The sequence below is a fragment of the Triplophysa dalaica genome, chromosome 19, assembly GCF_015846415.1.
Source record: "Triplophysa dalaica isolate WHDGS20190420 chromosome 19, ASM1584641v1, whole genome shotgun sequence".
NCBI lineage: Eukaryota > Metazoa > Chordata > Actinopteri > Cypriniformes > Nemacheilidae > Triplophysa > Triplophysa dalaica.
In genome coordinates this window covers 9,706,338-9,720,000 of record NC_079560.1, presented here as the reverse complement: position 1 = coordinate 9,720,000, position 13,663 = coordinate 9,706,338, and the positions used below count along the sequence as shown (strand labels likewise).

Here is a 13,663-nt window from a genome sequence, read left to right as displayed (position 1 = left end):
TGGAAAAGTGTGCATTTCAGAAATCCCAGCAGCAGTTGTAATAGCTCTGACATTGTTTCTGGCAACAGAATGTTTGCTCATTTGTACAGCCACAATATGCAAACATTTTATTTTGTATTCAAGTTTTTATAAGGAATGTTCTAGGGAATCCTCTCCTGGTGCTTTTGTCATTTCTTGCCAAGTCCTTGATATTTCCAAGTTGTTTCGCTCTACTTTTCTTCTTTGACCTCCAAGAATTTGTCATGGTAATTCATGGCCAGGCGGCTGGTTTCCTTTAAGCATGGCTGTTACTGTCAGTGCCTAATGTCAGCACAAGCTGCTCGGGAGTCTGAACAGCTTGAGATGTCCTTCCTGCTTCTTGGCCTCCTTCAAAAATTAAACAAATGACAAAAGTTTACTTTCTTTAAAAAAGACTTTCACAAAGGTTGTGAGTTACCAACTAATCGTGTTTTTACAAGAGCTGACCGAGCCTCTGAGTTTCAACTTGTGTATTTGTCATTTATTGTTCAGGCGCTATTGGATTAGACCTTGGTAGTTTATAACGGTTTGATTGATTCACAGAGTATAAGTATTATACAGGATGTATAGGCACCCAAAGAATATTGTTGGAGTAAAAGGGAATTTTTGGATGAATGCAGTTGTTCTGCTCGGCTGACAAAACATTATTTTGCAATCTAGGCTGTGCGAGCAACTCTCACAATGGAGCATTTGGCAAATTTCAAAAGTGAAGGAACAGAGTTAAGGCCTAAGCTGTTATTCTCAGTGGCACCAACCTGTGCTATGAAGCTGATTTGGTTCACTTATTGCTGCATTCTTCGATTTCAGGATGTGGTGTCACTTTCCTTACATAAAAATGACTACTTTTACTATAACCCTCACATTTTTTATCTTTCAGTGTCCAAGAAACACGGGAAACTGATCACGTTCCTGCGCACATTCATGAAGTCCAGGCCAACCAAGCAGAAGCTGAAGCAGAGAGGAATCCTCAGGGAGAGGGTGTTCGGTTGTGACCTGGGAGAACATCTTCTCAACTCGGGCCATGATGGTGAGCTTGCCCACTTCTGACCTTTCTCAGAAAAACTGTATCAGTTTGTCAATGCTACAGGTGGTTTAGCTTAACACCAGCCTCTGTGACTTTTACCGCTGTGTGGGTGGCCTGGAAAGCACATCAGACCCCCTCCCCTGGAATCACCCTTGGATGCGCCTGCCTGGGTTGGTTGCCAACAGCAACCGATTGGCTTAAAGGGGTGTAAAGGTCAGGGAGGAATGGTTAGGGGGCCGTGTCTGGAGATTTCTTTCCTATTGATTCAAAGCTCCCAGGCAGCATTCAACACTTGCTGCATTTGTTTGACTCCAAATCCTCCCTGATCTATTGCCTGCCCATACAATCCGAGCCTTGTCCTTTTCAAACGGGATCCACGCAACTCGGTGCGACTGCTCGACCATTACAGTTTGAGCGGGATAAACAAATTGTAGCTTTTATTAAAACTCTGTGCATTCCTTTTCTCTCAGAAGCAAAGCAGTGGTACCATTCAAAAACCAGACATTACTCAGCTTAAACCGAAAAGCTACAGAAGGTCTCCCAGTGGGGCGGGATATGTAGATGAGCGTAATGAAAGACAGTGTTTGGGTGTAAAACCCAGATCTGAACCTAATCCTGTTTAAAAAACCATCCTCTCCCACCCATGTGCACATACAGCTTTAATGTGTTTGTAAAGCGGGTGATGACAGACTGTGTACCTTTCATCTCAAGACGCTCCTAAACTTGAAATGAAGCACTTAGTCATTGGTATAGATCAGTCACTTTTCAGATTAACCTGCACAACTTTTGCTATACTCTTATAATTGGTTTAACTAAAAAGAATCACTTTTTTTTCTCATTCATTTGGTTTCATATAGGACTAGGTAAATATTGTACAAAAAAGAGTTTGTTTCCAAAATCAGATACAGTAACCCCTTTTTAAAACATTTCAAAATCATGTTTTTGATTGTTATCATGTTTTTATTGTCTTAGTTAGCTGTATTTTTTGTTACTATGGCTTAAATTAAAACAAACCAACTGCAGTTTGATTGATATTAATTGGAATGCGCAAAAAAAAAATTTTTTATTAAACTTTTCAAATATATTAAGTTGTAAAAAAAATTATATAGAATATTTACTATACTGGTCGTACAGCGTAATAATTCTTTATTTACCTGTGTGAGCAAAAAGATGAAGTCGTATGGAAAAATACTATATTTCCAATATATTTTTGTGTTGGACCCTTTAATCAGACATGGGCACACCTGACCCCCAGTTGACTTTCGGTTTGTGTTTGGGTAGTGACTAATAATATAACTATTTAATTTATGTTCATATTAATTCATATTATTATTTTAATGTAAAATAATTATATTATTTGTTGAATGGGTCGTGCAGTTTTGTCGCATTTAAACAAACCGTATGGTACATTGACATCTAGCGCTTAAATATTGGAGAGACAAATTTATCCAAGTAACGGTTCTTCTCGGTTTCTTTTGATTATCAGAAATAATCTACAGTCACTCTTATTAGTTGTAAATGTGTACCGGAAGCTGGGGTCATGTGCAGTAACGTTTGTTTATGATGTTAAGATGAAACTGACAATTTCAGTAATATGAATGTACGATTTTGGTCATACCACCCACCCCAGTAGCATATTGTCACTCTTTTTTAAAAAGATTAAATAGTTTTTGAGAGTTTAGGGAGGATTTTGTGCTTTAGGCTACTATGTAAGGAATGTAGCTGAACAGCTGCCTCTGAGGGATTCTGGGACTCACTCATCGACAGAATAACATTTGTCAAGAAGGAAGACTAATCAGGGTCGTTTGCATCTCTCTGACCAAGATTCCTCTGAGTCAACTATTGCAAGGTCAAGTTGGAGATCAGGAGTACATCTAGACCAACTGTGAACCAATAAACTCTGGAGAGCCTTTCTCTGTCATGTGTGGACTTTTAATTTAATGATCAGGTCCAGTTTGAAGCCTTTTCTTTGTGTTATGCCGGTGGAGTTATTAATATCATGAAGTTGGGCTGCACAAAGAATCTGACATTTATTTCACTGGCATTTTGACAAATCTCACAAGTTACGTGCCAAAAGAGGATGCTCCAGTAACATTTTTTCTAAACCTCTAGTCCCACAGGTACTCAAGAGTTGCACTGAGTTCATTGAGAAGCATGGAGTGGTTGATGGAATGTACCGTCTCTCCGGGATCGCGTCCAACATTCAGAAGCTGCGGTAGGACAGAAACCCACTTTCCTAATTACAAGTAGAGATAGGGATTTATCATACGTGGAATGAAGTGACTGAATATAAAGCTGATTCTAATTACACACATTCCCTTTAGAAAAAGTATTATTTCAGATACTGGAGGAAATGAGTGGACTGGAGGAGAGAATAGATGGGGTTTATGCTGTATTCTGGGAAAGTTATCTTATGATAAAAGTTTTAAAAACGGAGAACAATTTGTATGGCATGACCATCCAATTCTTTAGTTACAAACCAATATATCTCTGCTTTACTGCTGAAATTTTGTATCTCAACATTTTGTGATTTTATTTTTTGCCTTAAATCATTATTATACGTTTTTTTATGTGTGTCACTGGGTTTCGAAAAAATCGAACCAATAAATAGTATTAAAAAGGTGCTTTTCAATCATTTAAAAAGTACAGTGTTTTTAAATTTTTCTGAAAAATAGCGAATTTGGACATCAAAGGTTTTGGAAGGACAGCAGGTCAATTTTTGATCAGTGTTGGCCGATTTACAGAAACCATACCTCTTCATTGTGCCAGGTCCAATATAATGTATAATACAATTATTTTATATAAAACAACATTTTTGCATGCATTTCTATTGCTGACATGCAATTTTATTTAGAACTCTCGTCTGTTTCTTAAAGATCTTGGGAACGGGAACTAATACCTTTTTGGTCAACCACAGGGTTTTTAATTAGGGATTGAAATAGTTTGAAATTTAAATTCACCGTCATTATGTCTCTTTCTCTATTTAGGCACGAATTTGACTCTGAGCAGATCCCAGATCTGACAAAAGATGTTTACATCCAGGACATACACTGTGTGGGCTCCCTGTGCAAGCTTTACTTTCGAGAGCTTCCCAACCCACTTCTCACCTACCAGCTGTATGAGAAATTCTCGGTAAGCATTAAATCCACACAGGCAAAAAGCCTTTTCTCAGGTACGCAAACTCTTATATAATAGGTGAGAGCAGCTATTATATTAGAACAGCGTGCCCATACTTATAATATCAAACCTTTTCGGTTGTAGTTCTTATTGTGAATGTGTGTAGGTGTCTTCTCTGAGACTGTCAAATTCATTCTATTGATTGCTTTTAATGATAATGCAAAATTCATTGCCGTGTTTGAGCGCTGCTTACTTCACAAGCACTTCAGCTGCATGCAAACAAAACACTGACATTTACAGCATTTCAAGACGAAAGTCATTACAGGAGAAAAAAGCACAAAGATTTAAACAGGTTGCTATGGATGCAGTGAGGATGGACTTATCGTCTGCTTATCTCCACTCTGTATCGCAGTGTGGACATTCACCCATTTTGCTGTGCTGAGTTTAGGAGTATTTATGTTTTTTGGTACTGTTGTTGATTCAGTGAACCTTATGTACACGGTGTTTCCATTTTTTAGGATGCCGTGTCAGCAGCCACAGATGAGGAGAGGCTGATCAAAATACATGATGTCATTCAGCAGCTGCCTCCTCCACATTACAGGTTTGTATATGACTACAGCGCCCTCTGCAGTCTGTTCTCTGATCAACATGACCTAATTTTTCAAACATTGCTGCCTTGTTAATGATCTTTTTGTATTGAGAACATAAAGTAATTACAAAAGTACTTCAAGAGTGTACATGATTTAGATAAATGGAGGCTGTTAATATAACACCATTTTTTTAAAAAGTTACCTTCTTAAATCTAACCCAGTATGCTAGGTTTAGACTGCATTCATTATTAATGGATTGGTTGTTTAACATTCGTTTTTTATGCTTCTGTTTTAAGGACCTTAGAGTTTCTTATGAGACATCTGTCACACTTGGCCACTTTCAGCTATGTAACAAACATGCATACAAAGAATTTGGCCATTGTTTGGGCCCCCAACCTACTGAGGTAAGATAACTGCATGTTGCAATGTGCTTATTATTGGTATGTTTTGAAAATTGTCATGTTGTGTAACATGTTATACTCAATCTAAAACCTTTATCTTCAGTGTTTTGCTAATATATTTATAGATTATATGCATGCAGAATATTTGAGCTACTGCAAAGCAACTGCATTGTAACTTAAAAAAAATAAGCTATATTCAGCAATTTCCCATGTATTTCTTTAGATGCAAATATAAACGTAATGTAGAAACGCATGTCATTGTGGATTTTCATAACATGATCACTACAAAAATCCTAGCATTCTTAACTCATTTTTGCCTTTTATAAGGTCAAAACAAATAGAATCGGCTTGCTTCAGTGGCACTGCAGCGTTCATGGAGGTGCGGATACAATCTGTTGTGGTAGAGTTTATCCTCAACAATGTGGATGTTCTCTTCAGCACCAAACTGAGCTCACTCATACGAGAGGGAACAGGTATTCATAATGAACCCAAAGCAGTTTCACATTTGGCTTTCTATTTTATGTCTAAACTATATTCTCATAACTATATGTATGTGTTTTATAGTTACTATCTATACTATTTGTTTCGCCTTAGGACACAATTCGTTGTCTCGTCCTAAATCGTTGCTGGTACCCTCCCCATCCACGAAGCTGCTGACACTAGAAGAGGCGCAGGCACGTACTCAGGCCCAGATCAATTCCCCCATCACTGCAGACAGCAAGTACATTGAAGTAGGAGAGGGGCCAGCAGCCTTGCAAGGAAAATTCCACACAGTCATTGAGTTCCCCACGGAGAGGTATATAGCTAGCTTTTAAACCTTTATATCTTTGTGTTGTGGCCATCAGACTATGTGTACCTGTTTTTCCCATAAAGTATGTATTTTATACCTTGTAACATTTGTTTTTAGGAAAAGGCAACCCATAAAGTCAAAAAAGTCTCCGGTTGGCAGTTGGCGGTCATTTTTTAATTTGGGCAAGTCTTCCGCGATGTCCAAACGCAAACTACACCGTAACCCCAGTGAACCGAATGAACTTAAGGCAATGGCTTTAGCTGGTGAGTGTTGTCATGTATATGTTGAGAAGAATTCTTTCCTGTCTCAATATGAATCCATAAATTTCTTCCTTCATTGTCACTTCTCAGGAGGAAGAGGAGACACTGCTACTCTTCGGTCGGCCAAAAGCGAGGAGTCTCTCACCTCTTTACATAATGTTGAAGGTAACATTTGTACATGGAGACTTGTATGTTTCACACATCAGGCATTTGCAGTCTGTGAGCGGCACCAGAGAATAGCTGCAACAGCAGACGTGTGTCATACATTCAATAAAGCCATTACAGAGATACTTTACCGAGTATTCCCTGTGATAATGGCCATGTATTTTAAAATAGTTATAGGGAGCAGGCCATTAAGGAATCATTACAGAGTTTATTGTTATAATCTAATTTCCCTGAGGAGAGGGAGATCACATTTAAATCAAAATGGTAACTAAGCCAGCTGTAGCGTGCTGTATACCCAGGATCTGTGTAATCTCCATTAGAAATCTTAGTTAAATTGTACATCAACATTAGGTTATTCTAATGTTTCCGCTTCTCCTATTACACAGGCGAGTCTAAAGTGTACAGACCACGCAGACCTCGTTCCAGCAGTGACGCCCTGTCGGCTTCTTTTAACGGTGACCTGCTAGATAGCAGACAGCACTGTAACTCTTACGACAACCTGGGTCAAGGAGAGAGCGATGGAGACGATGGTCCAATCTGTGTGCCTGCTCTCATTTCTCCCCCCCGCTCTGCTGATGATGTGGACCTGAGCCCCCCTGACATTGGCATGGCATCTCTAGACTTTGACCCTATGTCTTTCCAGTGTAGCCTTCCTCTGGTAGAGACGTCCATTTTCTCGCTTGACACAGATGCGGGAACTCTGAAGCGAAGCCCGGGAAGTGCCAGTGGCTCCGAGCCCGTCTCACCAATCAGAGCAAAGGTTACGAGCCATTCTCAGTCTCCAGAACACAGACCGGCCTTAGAGGATACTAATAAACTGCCCACTGCATCAGAGAAAATTGCAGTTCAATCCGTTAAGATCAGTGAGAAGTCAACTGTTTTGACACCTTTGAGCATCTTCGAATCGCCTGTCTCCGTGATAAGGATGGGGCCGGAGAGCCCTGCACTTCAGGCCTCGTCCCCTTCATCTCCACTCGAGTCGCCAGCCAATTTGAGCTCTTTTTCAAGAACCACTGATCTGCCCCTGAGTGAAGCCATTCAACAGAGCTTCTCTTTAAAGCTGCTACCTTTGAGAGTAAGGAGAATAAAGACATATCAAGCATTGAATGTGCACAGCCACCACAGGCCACCTTCTGTCAGGAGCAGCCAGGTAAGCGTAACTAAAACAGGAGTTTGCTGTCTTTATTTCTTTTTTGAATGCTTGACCCTTGATATCCCAGGTTTCAGTATTTTAAGGTAATTTTGATTTTACAGGTTTAGTTTACAAAGCTTTTGCCAGTAACACTGCACGAGTGCCCTAAATGTAGAGAATTCTGTCCACAGTCTGTAGATCGAGCACATTTAGCATTTCCCTCTCATTCCTGCTTGTGAAGATCATCCTGCCTTCTCCTTGTTTTCAGTTCCCTCTGTTTTGTTCATCTGTAGGAGCCGTAGTTCGGGACTCACCAATGGGCACTGTCCCAGTCAGCTCCGTGTCCCTGCTCCCTCCCCCTCCCCCACCAAAGAACGCTGCCCGCATGCTTGCACTAGCTCTCGCTGAATCTGCTCAGCAGGCCACCATTCTCTCTCAGAGGCTACCCTCTGGACCCCCAACACCGGTCTCTCCTCTAAGGACACAGGGGTTAACGGAGACACTGGACTGGCCATCTGCTCCTCAACCTCTGCAGTCTCAACCATCACTAGAAGAAGCTGCTGTGAAGGCGTCAAAGATTTCAGAACCTGCGTCTTTAGCACCTTCCACCTTGACTGAAAAACTAACTCGCTCAGACAGTCTGCATCTTAGCAAAGATAGCGGAATCCCAACAAGCACCTCCTGTAGCAGCCAGGATGTTGTCTCATCGGTGAAACCAGGACAGAGTAGTGTACCTTCAAGTCAGCCTTCTCAAGTTTCTGAAACACAGAAAAGTCCAGAAAGGCAGCAGCCAGCTGTGGGCCAGACACCCGTGAGCTCAACCAAAGCCACTGCACCAACCATCAACAAGGATACTTTTATTCAACAACCATGCTCTGAGGTGAGCAGTACCACATTTTCAATTGCAAGTTTGAATGCTAACTTTGCTGCTTAGTCACAACTTCTGTAGTACAGACTCAAATTGGTTTTAAAATTCTAAATCCTACTGTCGTAACATTACAATAGCATAACTAATGAATACTAATTAGCATGTTGATGTCCCTTAGCAACCTGATTGGGGTGTCCAGTCACATGACGTAGGTAATATACCTGGCCTTAAGCCTTCATCATTGTAGGAAATAACTTTCAAGTGTCTGACTTTCATTAAAAATATGTCACATAATATTCATGATCCAGGCCTTCATCAATGTAGAGTTTGTATATTCACACCTGGGTGCAGTCTGACCGACAGCCAGCTAGAGCTTGGGAGCGTTTACAGTAGGAACATAGTGATCAGTAGTGTTGTTCCCATGGAAGCACCACTAAATACATTGGAAAAACATTGGCTTGCTTTGTGCCATTGCTTTATTTACATTTGTCCCTATTTGTGCAAGTGTAGAAAATTATGCCGATTTGTGGCATTTCTGTTTGTGGAAATCAGTTACTGTTAAAGGGACAGTTCACCAAAAAATGAAAATCCTTCATTCACGGACTCTCATGTCATTCCAAACCTGTATAACAACACTGCTCCTCATTGACTTCCATTGTATAATCACTGAAGCATTTCTCAAAATGTCGTCTTTTGTGTTCCACAGAAGCAAGAAAGACATAAAGGTTTTATCGATATGAGGGTGAATAAATGATGGCAGAATTTCAGTTTTTATGTCAACTATCCCTTTAAAAGTACTGAGATTACTGCACATCACACGTGAAGACCAAAGAAAGAATTGTAAGACAATAACGTATATTTGTGCTTAATTTTAGGTCCATATGGCAGAAAATGACCTTCAAACAAAACCCCAAAAGGCACCAGATCAACTAGTCGCAATTCTCCAGCCTCAGCCTCAACTAAAGACTCAACCTCATTCAACATTTCGCTCTCAACTTCAAGTTCAGCCTCAGACTCTGTCACAAGCACAGCCTCAGTCACAAGCACAGCCTCAGTCTCAACCCAAATCACAGCCCAACGCTCGAGTTGCACCCATCCCGGCTACACCTATTGACCCGGTGGAAAAACCATGGGAAGCCATAAAGCCTGTCCATCCCAAAGCAGATATTGGCCCTCAACATCACACTCATGGAGTGGCACCTCCAGCACCCCCTGTTCGCACAATTGAAAGTAAACTAGCAACGGCTGCTCTTTGCCACACTGAAGCTGCAAACCCAGCCAACTTTCACAATGTCTCATCAGAGACATCCATGAGAGGCTCAGTGGAGGACACTCCCTCGCAATCTCATCCACCTCATCGCAGGTCTTCCACTCATCAGTCGGGTTATATTTACCACTCGAAAGGAGAGGCAGCTCTACCGGAGCCCACAGCAGAGGCATATTACCATCAGCGGGTAACCCCAACAGGTCCATCCTCAATGCCTTATCATTGCCGTCCAGAAAGTGTTCCACCGCATATTTCCTACGTGTCTAAATCAGAGCCACATATTACCTACAGGGGTCACGGGGATGGCAGATACAATACAATTGGACCACGGTCTAACCACCAGTCCATCAAATCTCGTGGCCTACCAAGGGGTGAATACATTTCCTCAAGCTCAATGCACCACAGCCATGCCTACAGCCCTGTAGATGGACCTACTGTATATCCAGCCATCCGCAGAGTTCACTCCCTACACATGCCGCCCACTGCTATCCGCTCAATGCCGGTTAACAGAACAGAGGTTCCACCGGACGATGAGCTTTTTTACTACCAGCGCCCAATCTACCATTGCAAGTCTCACCAACCGTCTTCTCAAACTGACTATCACGTCACACAACTGCAGCCTTATTTTGAGAACGGAAGAGTTCAGTACCGTTACAGCCCCTACTCGAGTTCTCATCCTTTGGAAGCCCCGTACTACGATGTGGATCATTACGGTACGATCCGCTTACGGCACGTCCATTCTTTCGGTGGTCGGGACACGACACCTCTCATTAGCCGGCCTGGAGGGAAGTCTGGAGGGTATAACTACCTTTCGCGCCATTTTGTTCCTTTAAAGGAGCACAGTTTTGTTAGCCGGGACATGCCTCCTTACGCTGGTTCAAAGGGGGGTGTTTACTTTGCATGGGACCCGGAGGAAGCAGAGAGGCTTCGAGTGCACTCCATTCGTAGAGAAAGCCGAGCGAGACAGAAGGTGAAGGGTTCTGTCATGTCTCAATATGACAACGTGGGGCACTACTTACCAATGGATACAAGTGGATTTGATACATTACACATGCGCAGCAAATCAGATCCTGGCAAAGCGGTGTTGATGGCCACTGAGGGAAAGGACGGCAGATACAACGTAGCTTCTGGGTCTCAGCATGCTCCCAGGCACCTTATATCAGATCCAGATGTGCTCATGTATATTGAAACGGAGAAGCACTGCCAGGGAAATGGAATGGGGGAAAAACACTCCAAACAGGGCAGCTCCAGGACCTACTCGTCTAACCATTCACATCAATCTCAGCTTCCACCACGAAGCATGCAGCACTTACCGGAGGGCGGCCATCTTGATCCAAAGTTTGAGCCAGATAGCAGGATCGCTCAGCCTCGATATGAAAGACCTGATTTAGATCGACACATATGCAGGGTAAAAGCCACTAGCGCGGTCAGTGAAGATGAACAAGCTGCTCCCGTGAAGCCAACACCTCCACCCAAACCCGAAAGATCTCATAGTGTAAGAGAGCGACCACATTATAACCCGTCCAGTCTTCCTTCTCATTTGCCAGAGAGCTCGGAAAGAGACCACAGTGGATCCTACACACGTCAATCACAGGCGCAAAGAGAAAGCAGTGGCACCATTGTTTTACAGTCACACTACGACAACCTGGATGACTACCACCCAGTACCTCAGTCCCAAAGTTCAGTAGCACATCTTGGTGGATCCAGCTCCTATCACAGCCCCGCTTTCTCAACTCCGCAGAGTAACAGGGCATACTCCACTGCCTTGGGACAGGGCGCTTTTATTCAAGCTGAGCTTTCAGCGCAGAGGCCCGAGGCAGAAATTAATGCTGAATGAGCAGACAGATGGATTGTGGACAGAAACTGTCAATAATATTTCAATAAAAATGCAGCAGCCTCTGCAGGACAGTGGACTGCCTTCTGACTGTTTACATTCTGTTTTTTAATCTACAAAAAGACTTTTTACTGAACTGAATGTACCATATTTCATCAGTTGTTTAAATAGCCACATTGTGACATGAAGGTGTAACTTGTCATATACTGTAGATATGTGATATTGATAAACGGTACATAAATCAGAACCAGAAGAGTAATGTATATCTGGAAAAAGAAAAACACTGCTGGTTATGAAGGGAATGTTTCGTTCTGTTGTATTATTTGGAAAAGGTCTGGGTTGGGGTATAATCGGGGTGTAAAGGTTTGCATTTTAGAAATGCATGTAATCTATCTTTTACAGAACAGTTCTGTGTACCTTGATATACTGTATATTGTGTACTTTATGGACGTAACAGTAACCGTGGAAAGGAAACGCTGTTGAAGTCATCCTTCCTACCTTTTTCACACCGTGTACACAACTAGGCGGTACAAATAATCTTCTGCCTTTAGGTTGGTGGCCCAAAATGTGCATTTTTCATGTCTGTGCCATTACTATTACATACTAAGGTTTAATCCCAAGCAACTGGATATGTTTATTTGTTTGAGAACTTGACACCGACTGACAAGATTTGACTTTGCTCTTTATTGTTGGAGGGACCAAACAATGAGGAATGTTGAGCGACTGAAGGAGTGCCAATGTGAAGTGGCTAAGACACATTTCTTGCCCTGTTCAAGAGAAAGAGAAATGTGTTGTTAAGAGTTTTTGGTACATTTAGTGATTTACAATGTTTCTGACTGACCTTAGACCTGCACCTTACTTAACCTATATTTAACAAGCTCCATTACTAAATTTCTCAGACACACTTTGCGTCGACAATTTTTTTATATGAACCAACCGAATACTCCATAAACTTACTAATACTTCACAAATTGTGCTTTTGACAGTGTCAAAGAAAGCACATTACCCACAACAAGAATCTCTGAGATGAAGATACCATCATTTTAGTTATTTAAAAGACTTTATGAAAAAGGGACCCATGTTTTTTAATTTGTTGTTGTTTTGACAAGTCATTGCATGTTCCCGTTCTGTCAGATAATAATATTTTATAACATGCTTATAAATTTGTGTTTAAGTATTCAAATGATCCAAACTCTGGGTGGTATCATTTGTATGTGATTGATTCCCTAATATCTGTTCTTTTTGTGTGTTTTGCAAAGTCTTATGAAGTTCATTTTCATTGCCGGCACGTTGACAATAATGTGCCGTAGTTTCTTGTTTTTGTTTGTTCTTTAGACTGTGAAAAGAAATGATTGGTTGGCTAGTGTGGAGAAATAAAGGCACTCATGTAACATCTGTTTTATGTGACAAAACTGATATCTTATTGCAAATTCTCCATTTGCCCTCCCTTACTAAACTGAGACCTTTAGCATAAATGCCTTGTGATCTAATTTAATCAAGTTTTATGAACCTGCAGTCTGATGTCTTAAATCAGTAACTCTTTACAATAGGGTTGTATTTTTTTTCATTAGGTCATGTAAGGCTAATGCATTGCAATTTATTAAAGCTTTTTAGCCTTTATTGATTCATGTTAATATTAATTGATGATGTGCGTTTGTGTACTTACAAATGGTAACAGAGATATAACTTTTGTTTTTAAAAATGTATCCGTAAATCATGAAATTAAGATTAATAAATACTGTGGAAGTTATGTATGGATTAACTAATGTAAGCAAATACAACCTCGTCGCAAAGCGTTTCCCTTTAGTAAGAATGACACTCAACGTTGAGTGCACATTTTGATTACATGCATTATTTTGAGGTGTAGCTAACAAGTGAGTAAACTTAAATAAGCAATATTTCCATGTTACAACATATTTTAAATCGTACAACTACAGCTTTTTGAAAGAGTGCCTAAAATATACTATATATGTATGTTAATTTACATCCATAAATAAAGATGGTACATTATAATCCAACAACCTCGACACATTTAAGGAGCCACCTAGCTAAATCGTGTATACATGTGTTGGCCACTACCAAAATACCAGTATGATCAGAGATGCCATGATTCAAATATATATTTGTGGTAGCATTTTGAACATCACCTTGTCACCTTTAAACCCAAATAAAATTCAGCCCAGCCTGAGCAAACGGA

General features: G+C 41.0%; 1 protein-coding gene across 1 annotated transcript in view; it reads left to right on the top strand.

Moving 5' to 3' along the window:
- Nucleotides 1-12,852, top strand: part of arhgap32b (Rho GTPase activating protein 32b) — a 71,331-nt gene extending 58,479 nt beyond the window's left edge. Inside the window, 13 exon segments of the mRNA XM_056730879.1 lie at nucleotides 896-1,045; nucleotides 3,155-3,257; nucleotides 4,030-4,174; nucleotides 4,678-4,760; nucleotides 5,046-5,153; nucleotides 5,478-5,623; nucleotides 5,745-5,946; nucleotides 6,058-6,203; nucleotides 6,291-6,365; nucleotides 6,752-7,405; nucleotides 7,408-7,515; nucleotides 7,791-8,377; nucleotides 9,241-12,852. Coding sequence (XP_056586857.1) covers nucleotides 896-1,045; nucleotides 3,155-3,257; nucleotides 4,030-4,174; nucleotides 4,678-4,760; nucleotides 5,046-5,153; nucleotides 5,478-5,623; nucleotides 5,745-5,946; nucleotides 6,058-6,203; nucleotides 6,291-6,365; nucleotides 6,752-7,405; nucleotides 7,408-7,515; nucleotides 7,791-8,377; nucleotides 9,241-11,469 — 4,736 coding nt within the window. The 3' untranslated portion in view covers nucleotides 11,470-12,852.
- The last annotated feature ends 811 nt before the right edge of the window (nucleotides 12,853-13,663 follow it).